The sequence below is a fragment of the Armigeres subalbatus genome, chromosome 2 (genome assembly GCF_024139115.2).
Source record: "Armigeres subalbatus isolate Guangzhou_Male chromosome 2, GZ_Asu_2, whole genome shotgun sequence".
Lineage (NCBI taxonomy): Eukaryota > Metazoa > Arthropoda > Insecta > Diptera > Culicidae > Armigeres > Armigeres subalbatus.
In genome coordinates this window covers 90619657-90640812 of record NC_085140.1, presented here as the reverse complement: position 1 = coordinate 90640812, position 21156 = coordinate 90619657, and the positions used below count along the sequence as shown (strand labels likewise).

Sequence of the window (21156 nt, the reverse complement as noted above, 5' to 3'; positions counted from 1 at the left end):
TTCCTGAGAAACTTCGTATGGGGAGGGGGGGATGGTTTGACTGCTGGAGAAACTGCCGGAGGAAATATTTAAAGAATTTCTGGGGGAGTTCCAGGGGAAGTCCTGGAGGGTCTCCCGGAGGATTTTTTAGAGGAATTTTCGGAGGATTCTCCGAATGATTTTTTGTATTTTTTATGAATTTTTGGAGGAATTCCTGGAAGAACTAACGGAGGAATTTCCGGAGGAACTTTCGAAAATTTCTGAAGGATTCTTTATTAAAACTTCCGAAGTTAGTGTTAGAGAAATTTCTGGGGGAATTCCTAGACGTACTTGCAGGGGAATTACTGAAGAAACTTCGGGGGGAATTGCTGGAGAAACATCCGGAGAAATGCCTGAGCTGGGGGAGCTTCGGGAGGAATTCCTAGAGGAACTTCCGTAGCAATTCCTGGATGAGCATCTAGAGCAATCCTTGGAGAATCTTCCGGAGCATTTCCTGGGGAAATTCTGGAGTTTCTGGAAGAACTTCCTGAGGAATTCCTAGTGGATTTTTCGGAGGATTTTCCGAATGATTTTTTGTAATAACTTCCGAAGGAATTCCTGTAGAAATTTCTAGAGGACCCCCTATAGAAACTTCTAAAGGAAATTTTTTGAGTAATTTTTGGAAAAAATCCTGAAGGAACTTCCAGAGGAATTCTTGGAGAAACTTCCCTTGGTATTCTTGAAGGAATTTCCGAAGAAATTTTTAAATAAACTATTTATAGTTCATGTGGAAATTTCTGAAGGATATCCTGTAGAAACTTCCGGAGGAAATTTTGTAGGCATTTCTAGAGGAATTCCTGGAGGCACTTCCAGAGTAATTCTTAGAGGAACTTCTAGAAGAATTTACGGAGAAACTTCTGGATAAACTCTCGGAGGAATTTCTGGAGGATTTTGTGGAGAATCTCCTGGAGAAACTGCCGAAGGAATTTCTGGAGAAAGCTTCAGAAGAATATCTTGAGGTACTTTTGAAGGAAGGATTTTATAAAAGAATTCCTGGAGGAACTTGCGGAGGAATTCTCGGTGGAATTTCTCAAGAAATTCCTGGAATGACTTGTGGGGAAACTTGCCTAGGAAACACCTAAATCAATCACGATTTTTAATTAATCTCCATCCTCCAATGTCCAAAAATTCAGTTTGAATTCTCCATCAAATTTTCTGAATACTTTAATAACTTGTCTAAATAAATATAAGCTCAAAATCAGAGATGCCAGATTTGAAGACATGTCTTCAATTTGAAGACATTTGAATCTCTGTGAAGACATTTATTTCGTGAAGACATTTTGAAGACTTTTCAAAATATTTGAAGACATTTCTACTTATTTGAAGATACTTGAAGACAATCAATAAGCCAGCGAATAGAAAATACAATTTTGTTACTTACTTATAAATTCTGCGACTTATATATGTAAATTATATAAAGATTACAAAAGTTATAATAGTCTTTGTCTCGAGCTTAGAATCTCAAACATAAAAATACATTTACGGTTGCCGGTTGATAACTGCAACGCATTTTAGACCTCATACGCACTTAACTTTGAGTTGTGCGCTGGTTAAAAAACTCCCGATGGCAGTATTCGTTTGAATTTTCCTTAGTGGCGGCGTTTTTAACGTGTCTGTAAAAAAATATTTCGATCATTACATCGGAACGAAATGGCCGATCTAGTTCACGGCAAAAATAGACTGAATTTTTCTATGACTTGATTTAATCTATTCAACCGTTGAACTAGAACCAAATTGTTTTTCTAAATTCCTTCTGAATTAATCTGATCTTTTCGGTATTCCATGTGACTTTCCTGTGAATATCCGTCGGGAAACTCTTTGGCTTTCCCGTTTATTTTCAAAAGAATTTTCAGTGAAAATTAAGAAGAATTTTTAATGTGAAGAGAAGAGAATTTTCGATAAAAAAATGATGATGAATTCTTGTCCAAATTCAAGAGAAAATTCATTAGAAATTATCGTGGAAATTTATAATAATTTCCGCAAAGAAGAAATAAAGGAAAATACAAGAGAATAAAGGAAAAGAAAATCCTATAAAATTTAGACAGAAAATTCTACTTAATTTCCATATTTTTTTCTGAACTCTCGCAATTAATCCCTTTTAATTTCCACAAGAAATTTGTCTCAATTAATTTCCATATATGAAATTTCTTACAAATGTCGATAAGAAATTGAAATTGTTCTGGTGTTAAATGGATATTTCTCAGAATTTACATTCTACAGGAAAATATTCTTAAAAGAAATTCCACAAACAAAAATCGGTGGAATTTTAAAATTCAAAGACTCAGTAGAAAATTCAAATGAAACTTGTTACACACTTTCGTTAAATGTCTTCCTTGAATTATTTTGGTATTTTTTCTAGAAGTATCTTTGGACATTCTTCCAGTAGTTTCTCTGAAATTTTTTCTATGAATTTTTCCAAATAATCGTTCTGATATTCTTTCTGAAATTCCTCCTGAAGTTTCTCCGCGAATTTGTCCGGAAGATTCAGGGATTTCTTATAAAAAATCCTCCAAGAATTCCTTTGGAATTTTCCTTGGAAATTCCTGCGAAAGTACATCCAAGAATTCCTTCGGAAGATACTCCAGAAGTTCCTCCTTCTCCGTTAGTTCCTTTACGAATTCCTTCAGCAGTTCTTCAAGGAAATTCTTCCAGGTATTCTTGCGGTAGCTCCTGCAAGGATCTCTCCGGAAGTTCCTCAATGAAATCCTCCAGTAATTCCTCTGGAAGATTCTCCAAGTATGTTGCCGAAAGATTCTTCAAGAATGCTTTCGGATGTATACTATGGAATTTTTTGGATTTCTTTTGGAAAATTCTGCAGCAACACCTCAAGAGACTCCTCCATGAATTCATTCAATACTACCTCCAAGAATTCCTCCGGAAGTTTTTTTCAGATATTTCTTCAGTAATTCCTCAGGAATATTCAAAAAGTCATCAGGAAAATTCTTCAGGAGTTCCTCCAGAAAATCTCTCCAGAGTTCATCCCGAAGTTTTTCAGGAATTCCTTCTCAAGTTCATCCAAGAAATCTTCCAGCAATTTCTTCTAAAGTTCCTTCAGAAATTTCTCTGGAAGTTCCTTCAGTAAATCCTTTGGATGTTCCAACAGGAATTCCTCGGGAAATTTCTTCGGGAGTCTTCCAGAAGTAATTAGAAGCTCCATTCAGAAGAAATTCGTATAAGTAATAAAAACCTCCATCAGGAATTTATCCGGAAATTGCTCCAGAAACTTATCTGGAAGTTCCTTCCGAAAATTCTCAAGTATTTCACGAAAAATTTTGAATCCCTGCAAGTAATTCTACCTAAAAAATCCACGTGTGAAAATTCAGGTTAAAAATCCAGTAGAATTTTAATCAAAGACTCAGTAGAAAATCCAGGAGAAACTCTTTATACACTATCTCGGGGAAATTTCAAAGAATATTCGTTTGAATTCTAACAATTTGAATTTAAAAAATAAATTCCACATCACTAAAACAAGGATAATTTTTATAATGAAGACATTTGAAGACATTTTTAAACGACTGTGAAGACATTTGAAAATATCATCTGGCATCCCTGCTCAAAATCTCGAGCGCCGGAGATTCATATATCCATTCCGTAATAACTTATTTGGAACCCAACAGCGACAAGAAAATGTTAACTGCTCAACTGTCAAAAACCGTATGCATTGTGGGTTGCTTATCCGTTTTGCGTACGTTTTGTATTTTAGTACAAAGCGTATCAAACGGATTACAAAACGCAAACTCAAACGCAAACGCAACGTATCCATTGTGTTCCAGCCATTATTCCGTGTTGCTTTGGCCAGACCTAGCTTCTTGTCATCACAGGAAAATGGCCAATTAATGGTATATTTACGCTGACAGCATCCTAGTTGTACCTATAAGAAGAAAAACCGCCTAAGCTCACCGGAGCTGCGCCCAATCCCAATCTAAAAGTATTGGGCAAAAAATTAAAATCGAATTGGCGTTCGAATCAATTAAGGTTAATACAACAGTGCTTTCTTTTTTAGAGTTTATCAGAACAAAACTCACTTAGTACTTGATATTTTTTTCAATAAAATAAATCTAGGCACACATTTGAAAGGGGCGTAACAGCCAAAATGTTATAATTTCGATTAGTCGTCTACATATATTTGTCTTTCTCCTATACAAAGTATACACAAAGGCTATAGGATCACTCCAAAAATTAACTTTTGGAAGAAGGCTTGGAGACCCATAGTGTTATATACAGTATTCGGCACTAAGAAGATCACTATAACGTTTCAGTAGAGTACCCCCTAATATGTTCCAGAAGTTATTTCAAAAGTTCTATTGTATGCATTAGTTATGTTTGGGAAACATTCTTATTGAGGATTACACAGCTCTTTCAGTACGACTTGATGTTAGTTAAGTACACCAATTAATGGAAAATTAAATTCAATTGCATCTTGATGACGTTAGAAATTTTCAGCTTCACACCACTTAAAATTATGCATTCATTCCCAAGTAAAAACTTTTAGTTTTCTAACTTTCTTGCATTACTTTACAAGCATAGGTACAGGCATAGGCTTGACTGTTTGCTAATGCTATTGAAATGGATGCATCATGCACGGTAGTGATGATGATTTTCTGAATACTTAAAAAATGTGATATTAATTTAATTTTTGAAGTCACTAAATTGTTTTCAATTAAAAATTATGTGAGCTGAGCATAGTTGTTCTCATGGTTCTTGGTTATTGTGTAAAAAAAAACAATGTATTTCATGTGCACATTGCCTTATTGTTATTGATATAGGAACAGATACCCTATCTCAATTCGAACACATTTCCACCAAAGATGATTTGACATTTTCCAGAATACGTTTATTTTTCAAAGATAAAAGACTTCCACTATTATAGTGGAAGTAAATGGAATAGTGAAGTCTTTTAACTTTGTAACATTTTCCCCTAAGACGCTCAATAATAATTAATCATTTATTTTTCATAATGCATTGAAATAAAACATCCTGAAGCATTATTAAACGCAATTCTACATTGAACTTGCCGTCATACAGCCTTCTGCTTTTTGTTTTCCCAACACTATCCGATGCATTGGACTGTGGCACTCGACGAAGTCGAAACAAATAATCACAACTTTTCGTCCGAGTTTTCGTCTATGAGCTGCACAACACTGATCAGATGCTTTCTTCCAACACCACTGCACATTTAACGAGCTATATTATGGCTGGTACGACAGCCATTGCAAACTGTGATGCTTCTGCGGATAATGTTTACACGATCTGAAATCTAAACTTACCTCGAAAACGATGCACCAAATCGGCCAGATTCCATTTCTTCAATATGTTTTCCACGTATTCATCCATGATTGAGGACGACTAGTTTATATTGTTAGCACAAAATAGTTGAATTTCCGCACGTAAATTTCACTACCTTCTGACATTTTACATTGCAATCGACGGAATAATTATTCTACCTCTCTGGGTAGAGCGATGCGTCGTGTGCGAAGATCTCCCGCACTCTCTCTCTGAGTCCACATAAAATGAAAAATTCCAATTGGAAATTGAGATAGCTTCAGTCGTATCTCCAGTTTGTGTTTCCAGAGAGAAGATAGCGTGCCAGAAACTCCCTCCATTTCCATACATACATACAAACAGACCCGGCAAATGAGTGTCGTTTTGTTTTGATTTGGCAGCTTGAGCTATGTGGATAGAAGCGAGAAAAGCGAGAATACAAGCGCAAGTTTTTAGTAACAAAATAATTTTAAAACATTTGGGTCAGTATATTTCAAATAGTTTAAACAATTTCTGATAATCATTTATTCTAGGACCATCACTGAACTTTTGTGAACATTGAATAACAGTTTTGATGGATGATTACGTTAAGTCAATTCTTCTAAAATGGGAACTACCAGAGCTGATACCCACATTCCAAGGTTAGTATTGTGCATACATTATACTTCCAACAGATTAATAGATGGATTGCTGATTGGAATCCTAGTACTTAGCAATAAATTTGAGCTTCCGAAAATTTAAACAGTGAGCAGAATCAACATTTTATAACGAAAAATGCAGTGTTTTAAGATTTGTTTTTGCTCTAAACTACTTTGGAGGATTTTAAACGATTGAATTTGAAATTTCATTGTTAACAAATAATCATAGAGGAAGCAAGTATCAATGAATTGTTTCCAGTTTTTCGAGATTCAAAAAAGCTTATCGTCGAAACATGCTGACAGAATGTTACCAAGATAATGTTGTGAAGCATTGATTCCATAACTGTAATAAAAACAAACGAACCTTATCAGGTAAGAGCGTAAAATCCACTCACACTCATTACAGTCGGGAGTTGGAAGAGAGGCACGACTTGCTGCCTGACTCTAACTGCCTTTAAAATCGCTAGCACAACATGCTTTCGCGTGATGGAGTGACTGCTCGAAACGCCACCAAAGCATACTTACCTGGCATAGGGGTTACCGTGATCATAAAGGCGGTTCCCCCAGGGTGAGACCCTTCCATTGCACTACGGCTGGGTTGACCCCTGCGATTATCCCTCATGTGGATAACTCGTATGTGAAATTTTTGGTAGCCGGGACGTGCGTACGCGCACATCCCGATCCCTCTTGAATAAAAATCTTTTTTTTTCTGAATAACTAAGTTACGTTGAGCATGAAAATATCACTGTGATTGTTTTATTATGTTACTGCAATGAAAGTTCCATCTTTCCGACAGACTTCATATGATGTAAGTAGTAACACGTTCTCATTTTAGTGTCACCAAAATCGGAAGGTTTTTGTTTTTCCATGATGCTTCACATTTCATCACTTTTCTGACATTCTTCACTGACATTACATCCTCCACTGGGACATTGTCGCCTCGCAGCTAAGTGTTCATTCAGCTCTTCCACAGTTATCTACGGCGAGGTTTTTAGGCCAAGTTACCATTTTTGCATTTGTATATCATGACTCATGAGGCTAACACGATAATACTTTTATGCCCAGGGAAGTCGAGAAAATGGGGGGTGGTGTTAAAAAATGGACTATTATCGAAGTTTCATGTACCTCTGATTTTTTTCCACAGAAAGTTTGGCAAGGCCACTAGAAATGAGGTACGGGGTGTTTAAAAATATTTCATTGGCAATTTTATGAAACAAGTGATTTTTATTGTTTTTTTTTTCTTTAATATACTGTCAAAAAGTCAATTGATAAATCAGCAATGGATAAATTATTGTAATTAGCCCTCAGAATTAAAAAAAATACATATTTGTTGCCTCTTTTGTATAGAAAACCTATCTTAAAACGGATCTAAAATTTTGTAAAAATTTGTGAATTGAGCGTTTTAAAAATATATTCCGGATATTTGTTTTATTTTTGCTTTATTGACAATCGTATTTCAATCTTTTCAGCAAGTATCAACTATTTCCAGCCTTGGTTATCTGTTGTATTCATATTTTTTCTTCCGACATTCGCACTAGATGGTCAGCCTTTTATCAGTTTGCCATATTTTATAGGATTCATAATATTTTCCTCTAGATACAGTGTCTCATCATTACAGTGGCACGCCATGTGTACAAGAACCTCACTGAATATTGTTCGCAGCACATTTTACTCGAAAACCCTAAATCTTCTTGGGCTGCTTTTTACAGTGTTCAGGCTTCATGTCCGAAATAGTATCGTATGAAGTAGGGCTTTATACAGAGCGAATTCATTTCCGACTGCATGTTACCGAAGCTAAGCTGTTGCTACAAGCACAGCTGTCCAAAGAAAGACCATGCTGAGGGTGGTTGGGTTCGATTCCCGGTGCCGGTCTAGGCAGTTTTTGGATTGGAAATTGTCTCGACTTCCCTGGGCATAAAAGTATCATCGTGTTAGCCTCATGATATACGAATGCAAAAATGGTAGCTTGGCTTAGAAACCTCGCAGTTAATATCTGTGAAAGTGCTTAATTAACACTAAGCTGCGAGGCGGCCCTGTCCCAGTGTGGGGATGTAATGCCAATAAGAAGAAGAAGAAGAATTTCTGTGTGGGTCATTTTATGGGCAGTAAGTTGGTTACATAAGTCGTAAAAGACCGTATTCGCAACAGGGGCCGTCGCCCCCCTAAATCGTGGTAAGATTGAACGGGGACTGGAATGAATTCCCTTAACATGTGCACTTTACAATCCAATCATATTCAGAAATAGGTGGTTGAAATTCAAAAGATTCCCAAAAACTTATTAGGGTATCCAGGATCCATAATACATATGAAAGTTCAAAACAACTCGAAACATTTCGGGGTCATAAATTCTCCTTAAAATCCTTCTAGAAGCTCTCCTGGGAACTTCTTAATTCCTCCGGGAAGTTATCCACAAATTCCTTTTGGAAATCATTCGAAGATCCTTCTCATGTAATTGTAATTCCTGTTTATCTAGAAACCTCCCACTAATTTTTTTTTAGGGAATTCATGAGGAAATCCCTTAAGGATTTTTTACTTCTTTCTAAGTTTTACTTCTAGACATTTCTTCGGCTATTCTTCCAGCAAAATCTCCGGAATTTCTTCTGGAATGTATTCGAGAGTTCCTTCAAGAATACATACGGAATTTCCTCCCGAAATTCCACCAGAAGTTTGTTCAAAAATTTATGACAGAAATTCTCCGATTTCGCTCCATAATTTCACTTGTAAATCTATAAGAAATTCCTTCGGAAATTCCTCAGGGAACTTCTTCAGGCATTTCTCCAAGAGCTCTTCCTTTAATTCCTCCGGGATAAAACCGCCATAAACTTAATAGCGAAATCCTCTAGGATTTCATTCTAGAATTCTATTCGCAATTACTTCAGAATATCCTTCAAGAATTCCTCTACAAATTTCTTTGAGAATTTCTCCAGGAGTTCGTCCAAGTATTTCCCCGGAAATTCTTCCAGGTTTTTTCCAGGAATTCCTTCAGGGCTTCAGGTACTTCTTCTGGAATTCCCTCAGGAATTACTCCGGGAATTTTTTCGCAGAATTGTCCTAGAATTCTTTCCGGACTTCACTTGGAATATACTCCAGAATTTCATTCGGAAATTGATTTGAGAGTTCCTCCAGGACATCTTCCATTGAGTTCTTCCAGGAATTTCTTCAGAACGAACGCCCGGGAATGCATCCAGTAATTCATCTGGGAATACTTTCAGGATTTTATCTGGGAATTTCGGCATTAATTCCTCCTGGTATTTTATCCGGAAATTACTTCTGATATTTCTCAGGAACTTCTCCAAGAATTATTTCAGGACTTCCTTGTGGGAATTCCTCCGGAAGTGCTTGTGGGAGTACCTCCGGGAATCCCTCCAGGAACTTCACAGGGAATTCCTGGATTCGAGGTGAGTCAGCCTTGGACTGAAAACTTCCCAAATAAAGATAATAATTATATTTGAGGTTATGGCTTTCAGTCTTCTTATGCTCAAAAAAAGGGTTTTCGTTTTTTCGTTCTTATGCTCAAAAACGATTCGGTTACATATATTGTACCTTTATCAAGGAGTTAACTAAGTCCGGTTTTATTGTTACATTATCTTAGCATTTCCTAATCAAACGGGACTTAGTTAACTTAGCGACTTAGAATTCCTCTGATAATTTCTACGGGAATTCCTCCGGATGTTCCTCCGGAAATTACTCTGGGAATTCCTCTTCTGAGGTGTATCTCCCGGAGGAGTTCCCGAAGGAACTGCCGGAGGAGCTCCCGTAAGAACTCTCGAAAGAATTTCAGGAGGAACTCCTAGAAGAATTCCTAGAGGACCTCCCGGAGGAACTCCCACAGAAACTATCGGAAGAACTTCAGGAGGAATTTCCATTTAAATTTCTGAAGAAAGCCTAAATGATTTCCTGAAAAAAGCCTGAATGAGTTCCTGGCAGAGCTACTGGTGGAATTCCCGAAGGAGCTCTCGGAGGAATTCTCGTAGGAACTTCTGGAGGAATTTCTGAAGAAACTCCCGGGAGAATTTTCAAAGGAACCCCCGGAGGAAATGCCAGTGAAACTATCAGAAGAATCCTCGGAAATAATCGTGGAAAATTCATCTTATAGACCTGGAACCTTTGTAGGGGTATATAGCTGAACCATCGTCATCGTCAGAGGACATCCCGGAGAATTCCCTGAGGAGCTCCCAGAGAAATTCTCGGAGGATCTTCTGGGTGAATTTCTATATAAATTCCTGAGGAAAACTAATTGAATTCCAGAAAGAAAGCCCGAATTAATTCCCAGAAGAAATTCTGGAGAATTTCCCGGAAGAATTTTCAGAGGAACCCCCGTAGGAACTGCCGATAGAACTACTAGAATGATTCTCGGAGGAAATCCTGGAGGAACTCTTGGAGGAACTGCCGGTGGAACTCCTGGAAGAATTTCCGGAGGGGTTTTTGAAGAAACTCCTGGAGGATCTCCCAGTGGAAATCTTGATGTTTTCACCGGAATTCTTTCAGGATTACTTCGGGAATTAATCTAGGAATTCCTCCGAAAATTTCATTTTCGGTATAATTTCTGTATAAATGTTCGATGGAATTCCAGGAGAAATTCTTTGAATTTTTCACAAGAAATTATTTGAAACTTTCCGGGAAAATTTTATGGAATTTACACAAGAAATTCGAAGATTTTTTGCGAAATTCTCAGGAATGTTTACTGTCAGTTCTGCGTAATTTGCACGGAATATTCTTAGGACTTCACGGTGCAATTTTTCAGAAATTTTTATGAGAAACAGAACGAAAGAATTCCCTGCAGAACTTATAAAGGAGCTCGTGGAAGATTTCTTGGAGTAAATAATGGTGAAATTTTTTGAATAATTTCCGGCGCATTTAATGGTGAAATTCCTGAAGACATTGCCGAAGAAGTTGCTGGAGGCATTCTTAAAGAATTCCTGATAGAACTTCGGATGGAATGACTGGAGCAATTGTCGAAGGAATTCCTGGAGGAAGCTTGCATATTTTTTTTTCTGGCTATTTGATAATAAATATGATTTCAGGGCGGATTTGTTTAGAAATTCAAATATCATTATTGTTGTTTAATAAACGCACAACGCGAACGTTGTATTGTGGGCATGAATGCGTCACGTTTATTAGCGTTGCGTTCTAGTACAAAACGCTGACTTCAATGCCCAGCGCAACTTGCTATTGTGATCCAGCCTTTACTGTTGGTAGTGGATTTCGTTTCAAAGTTTGTGGAACTTAGAAGGAAATAGTACCAAGCACTAATATTCATGTGTTTTCATAAAACCACTATAAAACTACGAGTTAGAAGATCCAAAAAGTTGCCCCCCTCCCTGCTCGAAATCCTGGCTACGCCCATGAAAGCAATCCACAAGTATTCTAAGGAAACAATTTCTCCAACACCTCCAACCACATTTATATTTCTATCTATAACAATTTGTAGAGTTAATTACCATCTCAATCTTCAGTAAGACAAAAGTTTCCACCATTTCGTCTGCAAAACCCAAGAGCATATGCGTAAGAACTGCCGAGATGAAGTACATGGTTGCGTGTAGAGACAGAGATAAGCTGAGTGTTGCTTGTGCTGATATAGTGCTTGAAAGGGGGGTGTTTGAAGGTGTAGATAAAATACCTGTGAAATGTTGGCAAACACTAACAAAGACGTTTACTGTGAAGTATTTCTGTTACAAATAGAGTTACCTCCGGCGTACATAACAAGTTTTACGTCTAAGTTAGGTCTTGTATAATACAGACCGAAAAGAAATTTGCTCTTTATCACCTTAATTACTACACCTTACACCTTAATTCTACCGGTGAGAAATTACGGACGTGAAATGTAAAGAGGCAGACTAGAAAGCTTTTGAGTTTTCCGAGGTGCTGCGTATAATTCATAATGAGGGGCCAGTAAATGACGAATGGCGCTTACGCATGGATTACAAGGAATTTCATATGTTTAAAAGAGAAAATATTATGAATCTTTTAAAATACCACGCTCTTCAGTGGGCAGGTCATATATTGCAAATGTCAAAAGATAGAATTGCAAAAACATTATTCAAGTGAATATTCATCAGACAACAGTATAGATGCCGGAGATAGAAGATTACTAAAAACGCAAAAATTAAAAACAAAAGAAATACCTTAACCACAGAAAAACAATATTCTTACAAATTTTAGACCCGTTTTAAGATATGTTTTCTATACAAAAAAGGCTAGAAGTAGGTATATTTTTAATTCTGCGGGCTAATTACAATAATTTAGCCATTACTGAGTTATCAATTGACTTTTTAGACTATATATTATGAAGAAAACAATAAAAATCACTTTTGTCAAAAAATCGCCGTTGAAATATTTTTAAACACCCCGTATCTCATTTCTAGTGGCCTTGCCTAACTTTCTGTGAAGAAAAAATCAGAGGTACATGAAACTTCGATAATAATCCATTTTTTTACACCGTGGGGGGGGGGGTCTTATCTTATGATCTTTCTTATGATCCATATAAATAAAAAAGTATTTGTATGGAAAAAAATTTACATGATGGGGAGTGGGGGTTGAAAAACCCAAAAAAATGCTTACGTATTTAGTGTAAGGCCCCTTAGGAGGGCCCTTTTTTGTGACAATATTGTCGCTTTTTACGCGGATCTCTTCCAACTGGATTTTCATGCATATTTTGGGATGATCATCAAAAGCAACTGCCGCATTTCAGTTGTGAATAGATGCATCTATTTTTTACTTGCAACGCAACTATGTATTTTGTTTTGATAAAGTTTTCAATGCAGCCTAGTTAGGCCTTTTTATATTTGGAATAACAGTCGTTCTGATAAAAAATTATTAAAAATATTAATTAATAAAAGTATTAAAACCAGGTGTATACAAGCATGCTTTAAACCACCGTAAATACGCGGATCAACTGGATTTAGTAAAATATTTTTAGATGAGGAAGTAAACGAAAAGGCATTCAAATGCCTAACGGATGATATCGTTCGAGAACTTATACCGAAACTGGGAAAACGTGCCATTTTCAACAAAGCCTATAAAGAATATTGTAAATCTTTGAAGAATGGGGTCGATCCTGGTAGAGCCGTACCAGACCCGAAACCGGATTGTAGATCGTTGGTATCATCAGAAACAGAAAATCGATCTGAAATACTTTTGGACAAACCAGAGAAGAACTCATTGTGTGAGGTATGTTAGGAGACAATCATTATTAGAAAACACCACGTGGTAATTATTCGTGTTTATTGTTATTCAGATACACCAAAACGTCGAGCTGTGTGAGGATGTAAAGATTGATATCGTAGTGAAGGACGAATTCCCCACATTGGAAAATGATAATCCGAACAGTGAAGAACCTCAAATCATCACCACGACATCCATAATAGATGATCCATACGATGAGTCTCAGCCTTGTCAAGCGCCACCTATTGTCTCTGATGTTGAAATTGAAACCGAAGCTTGTGATGAAAATCCAGAACTATCGGGCGAAAATTTTGATTCGGATGCGACCCATGGAATGCTGATAGATTCGTACGAAACACAGCTGCCAAAGATTGATAGCAACGATGGCATCGACCAAACTACTGCTGAATCGCATGCAAAGGAAACCCTGATAACAGTAGTCGAATATTCAGGGGATGAGGAATCAGAATCTTCAGCTATCGAAGTAATTAAGCACAGTCCACAATCGCTGAAGGAAGTGGATGAAAACGATGGGTCTTGGTACGGTGAAGGTAGTAGCCATAAAGTGAGTTTATTTTTTAAACTATTTTATTTATATGCCTTATTGTAATATCAATTCCACATTCTAGTCGGCAACATCTATTATTGAGGATGAATTAGAACAAGAACCGTCAACTTCCATCCCAAATGAAGATACAACAATAACCGAATCTCAACAAGAACCGGAAGCTGAACCAGAACGTCCAACCGCAATCGAGTTTCTGGATGATAACCCATCGCGAATCACGTTCAGCATCTCAGCTCTTACCAATCCGTCTGATGCAGACCTCAAAAATGGCGAATCTCTGCGACAGCTTTTGAATTCCTCCAGCTCTATTGGTCACCTATTGGGGAAACCGTTCCTAACGCGTTCTTCGAGAAACACTCTGGCCGAGGGAATAGTGGAACACTTGTGCGCTACGAACGAAGGCCTATTGAGCAGGGAACTGTTGCGAAAATGGGCTCGGGCTGTGGAACTGGTGTTCAAGCAAGAGATCAACGAGCTATACTTCAGGGAGTCCGAGGATGGATACACGTGCGGTGGCAAGCTGGTTCAATGTTGCGAGCGACTGGGCCGAACCATGGAAGGAATGTGACTGGAAATTGTTTTTGAATTAAACTACTTTTGAAAAGTCTGGAAGAAACTTTTTTTTTTCATCAATTCATTTGGTCGACTTTTTGTCGTTGGGAAAGGAAATATTGTCGTTGTTGTCGTTGGCCTAGGAAATACTGTCTAGTTTGCGAAGATTTTTGAATAACTGAAATTCAGTAATCCATGCATTTTAAATTAAGAGAAAGGGTTTTTAAGAAGCTTTTTTTGTCCTTATGTAGTATGGCTGGCTCGTCTCTATTGAAAGAAAAGAAAATAATAATGAGTTTTTTGGTGGCTGGCCTTTTCCAATACTTTTATGCATTTATCAAAGAAATTCTGATTGAATTCCAGTAGGAGCTAAACCTGAAGTGTCTCAGATGATCATGCACTTGTTCTACGTAGTTTGCTGCAGTGGACAAATAAAGTTTTTTTTTAATTTTCTATGCGACCCAAATCTCAAAATAAGTTCTGTGTATCACTTTGGGGCTGTGCATCGTAGACCAAAATTTTACATTTTCAAATCTCCCTACTCCTAGTAGACTTTTCTAGACTCTTCTTATTTTCTTAACTTTTCTTGTCCAAATTTTACAAAATATTATATATGTATGTGATTGGAAAAATATAGATATCGAACAAGTTTTTAGTAAATCAGCTATTCAAATCCATTTCAGTACATCAAACGCAATAAAATTCCAATTTCAAACATAAAAAAATCGATCTGAACAAAACCAACAAAACAATCAAATTTAAATGAAATCTCTGCTCCTGAAACCAAATCTCGAAGCCAATTATTTTAATTTCTGTTGGATTCGATTCCTTCTAGTGGTGAGCGCCTTTAAATTTTTATCGGTTTCACAAACTCTTCGTGGAAATTCCGATGCATTTCTTGAAAATTTCATGCAATATCCCTATGAATAATCATACATTATTTATAATATTTTCGAAATATTTCTCATTAGAATTTTAAAATGGTCCCACGATTTTTTTAAAATTTCTCTTGCAAATTTCAAGCAATTTCCTGAGGAAATTTAAAAAATTTCCTATGAACATTCAAAAGAATTTACCGTGGAAATTATGAAGAATTTTCAGTTAAGATTTTGGTAAATTTCTCGTACAAAATTCGAATAAAATACCATATATAGCTATCTACAATTTTCAGTTTAAAGGCACTAAAGGCACTCCTTAGCCTAGCGATTAGATGCGCGACTACAAAGCAAGTCCATACTGTGGTGGGCTGGGTACGATTTACGTAGGGATTTACGCTGAACGTATCCCCCGCGTAAAACCCGAGTCAATTGTACGCTTGCTTTAAAATACCTATTTCAATTATTTTCGTACCGTCGTCGGGGGTGACAATGGGTCAAATGGGGGTGAGAATGGGTCACTGTTTGAACTACTTAGAATGCTTGTAGAATGGATTAAATGTATCTGAGGACAATAAGACTTAAATATAAGAGACCTTTTTGAACGATTTTGCTCTTCGCCTTCCAGGCAGGCGGTGAGAACGATGACCCATTCTCACCCCCAGACCCATTGTCACCCCCGAAGGCGGTAGTTCGCAACCTTGATCCGGAAAATAATTGAAAGTTTTAATTTTCAATGGCGCCAAAACGCCAATGTTCGGAATATGACTCATTTTTGAAATTTTGGTCAAAACGATAAATAATTATCAGAGCCGTAGCGTGGACTCCCAGCGCCCTTGGCGAAACCTTTAATATGCGCCTCTCATTCTTGCTGATGTTCGAAACAAAAAGCGTGCTAATAGCAGGGAGAATGAAAATTAACTTTTTTTGCGGGGAAGATTTAATGAATTTTTGCTTTATAAATTCCTAAAGCCTCTATATCTATATCCTGCATATGTTCCAATAGATAGAAAGTAAGGGTTATTAGGACCAGAACATTTCTAGAAATCCCCTAAAGTTTAACGATTTTCGTCATTTCTCATTTATTAACCCTCTCTTTCCCACGACTTTTTTCAAAGATTTCAATAGGAAGGAATTATCTATGAAAAAAATTCTAGAACAAAAGTTGTTTGGCATAGCTTAAATTAGTGGAAAACGAAAAAAAATGTTTTTGATTGTAAATCAATAGTTACTTGATTGTTTTCAATAGTTTCACTATTTTTACTCAAAATTGATTGTATTTGCAGTCTAATGAAACCATAAAGTTGTGCCAAATACTGCTTTTTGTTGTTGAAATAATTCGACGAATGTTGGAAGGTGCAAAATTTGATGGAGCTCTACAGCTACCATGGGAAAGAAAGGGTTAACATTCATTTCAATGCATTGCAGCAATTTCCGAAAAAAAATATCTTAAATTCACACAAATTTCTTATCAGTACTTCCGTATAACTATTATTAGATTACGTTTTGGATTTTTTAATTGCGAACAAAAACTATATGAATTTGATTTACGCTTTTTCTAGTTTACTCTGTGTTTCGCCTTTGGCTTATTGAAGTCCTTATCTAGGGCTCCTTCCCCAGAAGCTTGTTTCATGCATTTGTATTTCCTCTTCCACTTTCTTTTCCATCAAGTAAATGATGAAAAAGACATTCCAAAATTAGGGGAGCATACCGACGTTATAATACCTTGAAACGTTATGACCCCGGGAGTTATTGCTGTCCCAGAAAGGGTCTGACCATCGGCAGCTTCCGGGGTAGGCGCAAAAGGCCTCTTTTCTCCCAGCTTCCAGGGCGTGCGAGCGTGGGGAGATTTCGAATGGTGGTGGCTTTCGGTGGTTCTTACTTGGCAGGTCTTGCTAAGCTCGGGGACGATCGGCTTGTACAATACGCACCGCTCGCTGGAAGTCGTCTGCCAACTGGATAGCCAACAGTCATAGGACAGGATAGTCAACCCCGTCAGCCAACAGGATAGTCAACCCCGGAAACGAATAACCAAACGTCGGCCAGCCAAATGGTAATTCTTGGCAGTATTCGCTCCGGAGGTGCACTTAGGCACGCGCCGACTTGCAAGATGGCGTTCTCGTGTTGATAGCACCTACAGTTGGTGAGAGGCGTCGAAAAGGCGCAATATCCAGCCACGCACGTAGCTGGGTTCCCACTTAGTTCGTTCCCGAACTTCACACTATCGAACTGACTATTTGGGCTGATTTACCACACTTATCTCAAAATTCCGAGTTTCACGAGGAATGAAATAAACTTCAAAGATGCGAATTGGCTGTAAGGGTATGCGATAACAATTTTTTTCCTGACGAAACGAAACGAAACGAAATTGGAAATGCTATTGTTGATTCGAAACGATACTCAGATTTACTTCCGAGACTTCGAAACGAAACGAAATCGAGGTCTATTTGATTCGAAATTTTACGAAACGAAACGAAATTTAATTTTTTTTCCGCGGAATTTTCATTTAATGTTTTTTTTTTGTATTTAAACTAAATGCAAAAAATAAATACAAAAAATCCGCGGAGGAAAGTTATTTTGTTTAATACTTTTAGAGTCAAATAAGGCCGCTACAAATATTTAAAACGAATCATGTCCCTCCCCCTGGATTTTCCCCCTAAAATAATATTTTGAGGGAACAACACAAAAAAATCGGAAAATTATAAGGATTTCGAAAACATTCTTAAACAAATCCGAGGAGTTTCTCGATTTTTTTTTTCATTTTAATATTTATTTTTGACCTTTCCGGGATTAGTAGGACTTAATTTTTATGGGAGAATCTAGCTTAATTTTACAAAAGGACATACGTAACCGATCAGTTTTGGGCCTATTCACCATTTTCAAAAGCATGCCTCCACTACAATCAACGTGAAAATATTCATCGCTTAATATTTTCAACAGACCTCAGTAAAAATTAAAAAAAAGCCGATTTTTAACTGCAATCAACAGATTTCATATTGATTAGATCTGTTCATCATTTTGAAAAGTATTACAGATTCAAAATCCCACAATTCAATTAACATCTTGAATAAAGTCTCCAGGCAAATTTTCAACTGAATTCATGAATCTGTAAAACTTTCCAAAATAGCCTTTTCAACAGATCTAAGCAGTATGAAAGCTGTTGATTGCAGTACAAAACTCGACTTTTTCTAAATTTTCTAATGAGGTCTGCTGAAAATAATATGCGAGCAATTTTTTACGTTGTTTATAATTAGGGATATTTTTTATTCAAGATAAACGAAATTCGTGACTGCTAGATGAAAACGTTTTTTCGTTTCATCACTTCACCTCTGACGGCGAAGTGGCGGAAATTTTAAAAAAATGTATGGTGGGAGTCAAGTCAAGCTCTGACGAGGTGGTCGCCAGTGTAACCAAATTAATTTGGTACAGAATCTTCTAAACAATATATTTCAAAACTCGATGTTCCTATCCATTATTTATGTAAGAAGAGCGAAAAATTCAAACACAAAAGATTTCACTTGAAAAAATATGAGTCATATAAGGGAACTGCTCCTGGAATTTAGCTCATGGCTTAGTTATAGATTTCCATTATATACAATATCAAAAATATCTGAATGTAAAAGCTTAGGTCATGACAAAACGATGAGATCTACAAATTATTTGTACTTCTTCAAAACAATGAAGACATTTGCTACATGCGTATCTTTTGAAGATACATAATTGTATTATGTAGTTAGATTTAGTGAAAGAATAGATATGTAAACCCAATAAACAAATCCAACAATTATTGTATAAAATCTTGGCATGTACAATTCTGTAAGCTTTTTATACAAATATTGCATTAAAGTAATACATATCTGTAAGATTTCAATACAATTATTGTTCTAAATTTTTCCGAAATTGTATATGTCAAATTATTATTCAGTTTGTGTCAAGGTTTGTGTGAGGTTCTTATGCAGAACTGTATTAAAATCTGCCATCCGCTGCTGGTTGGGTGTATATAATTTAGAATACAGTCTGAATGGCTTTATTCAGCGGCGCAGCCGATTTTTTTTTATGATGTGAAAGTTTGAATTATTAAAAATTAATTTCGAAATTCCGCGGAATTCCGTTTGATTTCGTTAAAAGTATGATTTTTCCATCGAAATTTTTAAAATTTAACGATACGAAACGAAATCAGAAAATCGGATTTCGCCATACTCAAATTCCGCGAAATTCCGCGGAATTTCGTTTCGAATGCCATAAAACGGAATTTTTCGAAATACCGCATATGCTTAATTGGCTGTAGGTTTTTAGTATCTCGTACCTCGACTGATCGCTTTCTTCCTTCTTGTCTTCTTCATCGAAGCCTCTGGAGCTCATATTTTTGGTAAGCCACACACTTTGCCAAAATTCACCGCTTTGATTCATCGCCACCCGTTTTGAAATGACGGTTAGACACTCAAATTATTTCCCTGCATTCCAACACCATACACAAAGTGTTACCATTTGGTAATAACCTGATTATAGATGTAGTTCACGAGAGAATCGTGATAAGATGTTAAATTTGTATCAGTTTGCACTAGTGAATTTGTGAATAATTTCTCGTAATTTGTGACTAACTTAACTCGTCTTAGACGGTTGAATAATTTGTCATCCTTTTCCATAGCGGAATTCTGGATTTCGGCGTCCCCCTAAGGCCTGGCGCCCTTTGCGGGGCCCAACCCTGCCAACCACACGCTACGGCACTGATAATTATATTTCGATTCCATAATTTCATTCCCTTCGTTTGCATAAAATAGGAACATTTTTCGATGAGGGCTGTCTGTACACCACTCGAACTGCTTAGAGGCTAATGTTCATGTTTCATGTATACATATTTAGTATATTTTTATAAGTAATTGTCCATGCAGAGGGAGATTTGATCAAAACCTGTCCACCCAAAAATTTATAATAAAAAAGCCAGGGGGAGTAAGCAAACTTGTCATCGGCGAACAAATCAGTCCTAATACATATTACCAGCTTCATCCCGCTCGGCAAGTGTTACATTGTTTTTATTGGAAATGTAGGAAATTTATTGAGCAGCACTCCTGTTGGCTACCGAAATATTTGTGGGATTGTTTATCATTTGCTTGTTTTAGCATGCTGAGTAGACGTGATTCAGCCCACACACCCCCCTTGGAAAAGGAAAACCACCACCTGCACTTGTGGAGACGCATGGTGCCTGATAACATGTGTTCCAAGAATGCCGCTTAGTTTTGGTAATGCGTGTTACTGTCGGCGTAGTACCAAATAACAATTCGAAAGAAGGGACTTTCGAACCGAAGTTTCTTCCGAACTTTTATCTGTCAAATAAATGATGTGTTGTTTAAAAAGATATTTTAGTTACTAGATAAAGATTGTCGCTGCGGTTCCCTTTGTTCTGCTGTCCGAAACATGTGTGGTGCATACCTGTCAAATCGTATGGATTTTCCTTCTTTGACATTCAGCTCCCCTATCCTCGCCAGCAAAAGATGTTCCGGACAGCGACGACAGCGACAATCTTTATCTAGTAAATAAAATATCTTTTGTTGTTTAGCACATTCTTATGCGAATCCTATTTCTGAAGCTGGGTAACTTGCCTGTATAGTGAGAGCAATTCAGTAGAAAACGCCTACTAATTTTTTCATGGACAATATGTAATCGGTATTAATGCAACCAGCATTTGATGCGGTTTCCTATACCGATTTTAAGCCTGGTTTCCGTGCCTAAATTCCATAAATAAAAGGGGCGTGCCCTTTTAAAATGCATGGGGGACTAAATCCCGTGACAAGTTTTCCGAACAGTAAACCAGGCTTAAAATCGGTATCGGATCAAACGCATTAAACGTCTTTTTGACTAACTTGTAATATTTTGTTCGTAGAAGGAAAACGAAAATTAAATCCTATCAATTTATGAGTAAAATTGTTGTAAGATATCCTCAATTATGGAGTTGAGGGATAGGTATCCAGTACGAGTTGAGGACAATTAGATCTGCTGCACGAACAATCATAACTGTTGGCAAAATATAGGTGATTTTTATTGGCACTTGGTGTGATGTAGCAGAAATCCTTCTTCATAT

General features: G+C 36.9%; 2 protein-coding genes and 1 non-coding gene across 5 annotated transcripts in view; 2 read left to right on the top strand and 1 right to left on the bottom strand.

The window, feature by feature from the left end:
• Positions 1-5500, bottom strand: part of LOC134209873 (uncharacterized) — a 45571-nt gene extending 40071 nt beyond the window's left edge. Inside the window, exon 1 of one of the 2 annotated variants that reach the window (XM_062685891.1) lies at positions 5286-5500. In XM_062685891.1, the coding sequence (XP_062541875.1) occupies positions 5286-5352 (67 nt within the window). In that variant the 5' untranslated portion in view covers positions 5353-5500. The remainder of the gene's footprint in view (positions 1-5285) is intronic. The other variant, XM_062685892.1, reaches the window with a different exon arrangement.
• A 127-nt stretch (positions 5501-5627) lies between these two features.
• On the top strand, positions 5628-14888 carry LOC134209875 (uncharacterized). 2 transcript variants are annotated; one of them, XM_062685894.1, is made up of 5 exons: positions 5628-5762; positions 5814-5921; positions 12838-13088; positions 13156-13647; positions 13712-14884. In XM_062685894.1, the coding sequence occupies exons 2-5, from the start codon at positions 5855-5857 to the stop codon at positions 14216-14218; spliced, it is 1317 nt and encodes a 438-aa protein (XP_062541878.1). In that variant the 5' UTR covers positions 5628-5762; positions 5814-5854; the 3' UTR covers positions 14219-14884. The 2 variants fall into 2 exon arrangements, with proteins under 2 accessions (XP_062541878.1, XP_062541877.1); XM_062685893.1 differs by having other exon boundaries at positions 5675-5762; positions 5850-5921; positions 13712-14888.
• Positions 6436-6599, top strand: LOC134218629 (U1 spliceosomal RNA). The gene has a single exon (XR_009981408.1). It is a non-coding gene; the product is annotated as a U1 spliceosomal RNA (small nuclear RNA).
• Positions 14889-21156: the final 6268 nt, after the last annotated feature.

Excerpts from the sequence above, each read along its gene's own strand:
- LOC134209875 (XM_062685893.1), top strand. The coding sequence starts at position 5,690 with ATGTGGATAGAAGCGAGAAAAGCGAGAATACAAGCGCAAGTTTTTAGT. Across the intron at positions 5,763-5,849 it reads AATAATTTTAAAACATTTGG|TTTTGATGGATGATTACGTT; the intron begins GTCAGTATATTT and ends ATTGAATAACAG. Across the intron at positions 13,089-13,155 it reads AGAAGAACTCATTGTGTGAG|ATACACCAAAACGTCGAGCT; the intron begins GTATGTTAGGAG and ends ATTGTTATTCAG.